The sequence below is a fragment of the Etheostoma cragini genome, chromosome 24 (genome assembly GCF_013103735.1).
Source record: "Etheostoma cragini isolate CJK2018 chromosome 24, CSU_Ecrag_1.0, whole genome shotgun sequence".
NCBI classification, from domain to species: Eukaryota; Metazoa; Chordata; class Actinopteri; order Perciformes; family Percidae; genus Etheostoma; species Etheostoma cragini.
In genome coordinates this window covers 10,363,021-10,367,319 of record NC_048430.1, presented here as the reverse complement: position 1 = coordinate 10,367,319, position 4,299 = coordinate 10,363,021, and the positions used below count along the sequence as shown (strand labels likewise).

Sequence of the window (4,299 nt, the reverse complement as noted above, 5' to 3'; positions counted from 1 at the left end):
TTTACTTGTGTTGTCCTTGACTATTGTTTAAATTGGTTTGATGTTCCGAAACACTTAAGTGTGACAAACATGCAAAGGTACAGGAAATGAGGAAGGGGGCAAACACTTTTTCACACCACTGTACATGCACCTGTAATAGGGATATCTTCATCATCATAGCTGAACATCAGAAAAGAGCGCCCAGATGGCTCAGTTGGTAGAGCAGGCGCCCATATATAGAGGTAGATAACGTGACCATTTCACAAACTGCCGTGAGACTGGGTTGTCATTGACAATGTTGTGATTGTGCTTTTGATTGATTGTAGTAGAATTTTAAAAAACTATGTTAAAATATGTTGCATGATGATGATGAGGTGGGGGTGGTGTGTGGGCAGAGGGGGAGTACAGATGGTCGTGTTTTGTATGTGTATGTGCTTATTGTATTTTCACATGTAAATATTAAACTTTTCATTGGACGCTAGCAATAGCAATAAATGCTGTGATGGTGTCTGTTGGAAATGTGATGTCCATTGGAGATTTGTTGCCCAAATTTCTATGTAGCATATGTCCCGAATCAAATAAAGATGAAATGAAATGAATGTATATGATTTTAGATTCTGTCTCTCACCTAAAAAACATGTTTTATTTGCAGTGGACGGGGCGGGCAGTGGAGCCACGGTATCACAGTCCCACCTATACACCCTCCTGACCAACTGGGGGTTAATTACAGCTCTCAAATATGACGTTTCCCCCCGTTATTATAGCATCAAAACATAAAAAGGAATAAAATAACCTTCACCATACCTGGAGATAGGCATGGGGACCTTTCCATAAGATCATCTCTCAATGCAAATCAAACCAGCTATTAAGCTAACTGAAATAAAACCATGCCAATCTCTAGGTATGGTGAATGGGGGGGGGACTTTATCAGGATGCATAGTATCGTGATCCAGGAAATAACTGGCCTTTAATACAAAAAATGTTCCTGAATTTTACATAGGGGTGTGTGTACTTATGCCCCCTGTATTTTAAGGAAGAACAATTATTTATTTACAATACATTAATCATTTACAAAGAAAATTGGTGTCCTTAAAAGGTTGGATTTTCCATTTTTTTTTAAATTAAGGCATTAAGATCAATTTCCAAAAGATGTTTTCTTATTCCTTTTTTTGATCCACTTTAGCACGGGTGTGGAAACTCATCAAGCCACTGTATACTGCAGTGAGCAGTTAAGTTATTTTGACTTTACTTACACAATCAATGCATCAACCCCTGAATGCAACCAAAGTGTCTCATGTGAAAAAAATGCTGCACCTCCAAAAAGCTATTAAGCGTTCCCAGGTGGGCTATTCCTGAGGAAAAAAACACTTTGGTGAACACACAGGCTTATAGACTGGGAGACCCCTGGTTGGGGGACCCTTGAGATCAGATCATTTTGTTACATCAGTTATATCTTGTTAACAGAAACACCTCGTTCTTGTTAAGGTTCAAATCAGGAGTTAGGGTCTTGTGTTGTCTTCTCGTCGACCGGCAACGTTTTGTGTGTCTGGGTCAAAAGTTTAACTAACATTGGTCAACACTTTTTCTCACTTTTCCCGACATATTTGTCACATTTTTTTGTCACTTTTCAGAGGTATTTGTTGTTTTTTTATCTTGCAATTTTTTTTTTTTTTTCCACTTTTTTATAAATTTTTTTGACATTTTGTCCATTTTTTAAATGGTCATTTATATCCCCCCCCCCCAAAAAAAAAAGCTATAAAATTGACTGAAACACCCAAATGGTCAAAATTTAAACTAAAATTGGTCGTCACTTTTCTTACTTTTCTCACACATTTTTGTCAATTTTTTCCACTCTTTGTCACTTCTCTGATGTTTCATTGTATTGTTTTTTTTGCTGACATTTTGTAAATTTTTTCAATGTTCATTTACATTTCCTCACCCCCTAAAATGCAATTTCTTTTTACTGAAACCACCAAATAGTCAAGATCTAAACTTTTTCTCACTTTTCCCGATGTATTTGTCACTTTTTTCCACGTTTTTGTCACTTTTCTGATGTTTTAGTTGTGTTTTTTTGTTGCACTTTGTTCTTTTTTCCCACTTTATTTCTCTTTTATTGTACATTTTGTCAATATTTTCAATGTTCATTTATATCCCTCCCCCAAAATGCTATAAAATGTACTTAAACACCCAAATTCAATAAAAGTAGTGAAGTGATAATTTATTTTACAGAACCATCCACGTTATATTTTGGTTTTTTTGACAATGTGGTTGAAACAAACCCAAATTTTCTGATATAGAAACTTTATGAACACGGGTGAAATTTGAGCAAAGGACAACAGGAGGGTTAAAAAGGTCTCCATTGTCTCATGGAGGCATGTACTACAAATCCAGATCAACGTGACCCGGATTTCTTTCATTTCCTGCAGAAGTTGTGTCACCACGGTTGTAAGAAAGTAGTTCAATCAACCCGGGCCATCCCAATCCACCAGAGCCGCATATTTCACATATTTTACTTGAAAAGGAGAAAACTATAATTATATATAAATATGAAGAACACGGATACGGTTTTAAAGGCAAAATGCAAGGCAAATGTTTAAATCACAACGCTTATTCATATCGCTTCCCCGTCAGGCAGGCACAAGATCGGACCATAATTCCACTCACCATAAACTGTCAACTCTGGCAGTAAGCAATCTGAGAGCCAATAAAAAAATATTAAAACATAATTAAAATGCGAGCGTTGGCAACACACGGCTCAAGAAGCCAATCTATTCGTAATCCCGTAGGCTGAACTCACTCGGCAAACATTTGAATAATGTTTTTATGTTTATTAACAAAAATCGCCATCAACACACCCACCAGACTATATATAAATAATCTGTACTTTTATCATCGTAAAACACAAATAGCCTTTACGTAATTCCCTCTGCTTGAAATCTATATCTTTCATAAAGATACCCTTCGGGGAATGTTAACCGGGTTTTTCGTGAATGTACGTGAGTACTGATTGGTCAGTAGGCGGGGCTTAACGTCGGCTGATCTCCAATCTCCAACATAACCTGCTCCCGACCAGGTTAGGTGTTCAGCATAAGTTACCACGGCGATTTAACCCGGTAACAAGTTATCCACCGTCGCAACACAGAAGACCGCGGGTTGAACCTGAAGTTACCTTAACGCCAAATTTTGCTTCACAGTACAGGCCTCCCGAGCTTAACCATTTCACTTTGGCAAAAAAATGTGAGACAGCACCTTTAACTGTTACTTCTCTTGTAAACACACACACGTGACACACAGCAACAAAGACACTAACCTATCAGGGCTTTAGTGTAACATTCAGGAAAAACAGGTTAGCAGGAAGTGGGCCTCGTTCCACTTTTTCTGTTCGTTGTCTCCTACCTATATGACACCTGCTTCCTGAAGGTCAGCTGGGCAAACTCCGCCTCCATCTGGGACACGGACAACCGTCCCTCCTCCTCCAATGTCCTCTCCCCCTCCTTCTCTCCCGGAACCTACAAACACATTCTCATTTTAAATGAAGTCTCCAAAAGCAGGTTGTGGCTCTACCAGTTCTTTTAATGACGGCGCGTGCTTAAAGACAACATACTGCACCGGAAGCATTGACAACAAACTCTTGCTTAACAGATGTAGGCTATTTTTCAATGAATTTGGACTATGCTGGCTGTATGTAGGAACAGTAGAATGAAGCACCCAGTTTTATAGGCCTGTAAACACCCCCACACACACAAACAAGTACACACACACACACCTGACAGCTGCGGCGCTCAAGCGTGCTCTTGGAGCTCCCCTCCGCGGGGAATAAGTCCTCCTCCTCGGCCACATCCTCCAGCCCAGGGCGCTCTCTCATCATCCCTGCGGCCGCTCTGTCCCCTTTATTTACCGGGGAATAGCCTTCTAATGTGGTGGTTACAGTCCGCACGTAGGCTCCTGCCGACCCAGCTGCTTCCTGTTGTGTTCCTGTATTTTAAGAAGTTACTATTTTGGTCCGTGTACCAGCAGCCTATAACCGCGAGTTGTATCGATCGGTCTGTTCGATCACGACTCCAGCTCACTGAGTTAAATGGACTAGACCGCTGTTAATGCAATGAAAAGTTCCAGAAGGTGAGCGGTGTTCTGGTCTCACGTCCGTTTAGATGGTGCAGGAAATCAGCTGTGAGCACTCTCTCACTCTCTCTATCTCGATGTCTCTCTCTCTCTATCTCTCTCACTCACTCTCTCGCTCTCTCTATCTCTCCCTATCTCTCTCCCTCTCTTTCCCTCTCTCTCTATCGATATATATATATATATATATATATATATATA

General features: G+C 40.1%; 1 protein-coding gene across 2 annotated transcripts in view; it reads right to left on the bottom strand.

Moving 5' to 3' along the window:
- Positions 1–4,183, bottom strand: part of dgkza (diacylglycerol kinase, zeta a) — a 139,695-nt gene extending 135,512 nt beyond the window's left edge. The window contains exons 1-2 of one of the 2 annotated variants that reach the window (XM_034864818.1): positions 3,746–4,183; positions 3,376–3,488 (exon numbers count right to left, since the gene is read on the bottom strand). In XM_034864818.1, coding sequence (XP_034720709.1) covers positions 3,376–3,488; positions 3,746–3,847 — 215 coding nt within the window. In that variant the 5' untranslated portion in view covers positions 3,848–4,183. The remainder of the gene's footprint in view (positions 1–3,375; positions 3,489–3,745) is intronic. The other variant, XM_034864819.1, reaches the window with a different exon arrangement.
- Positions 4,184–4,299: the final 116 nt, after the last annotated feature.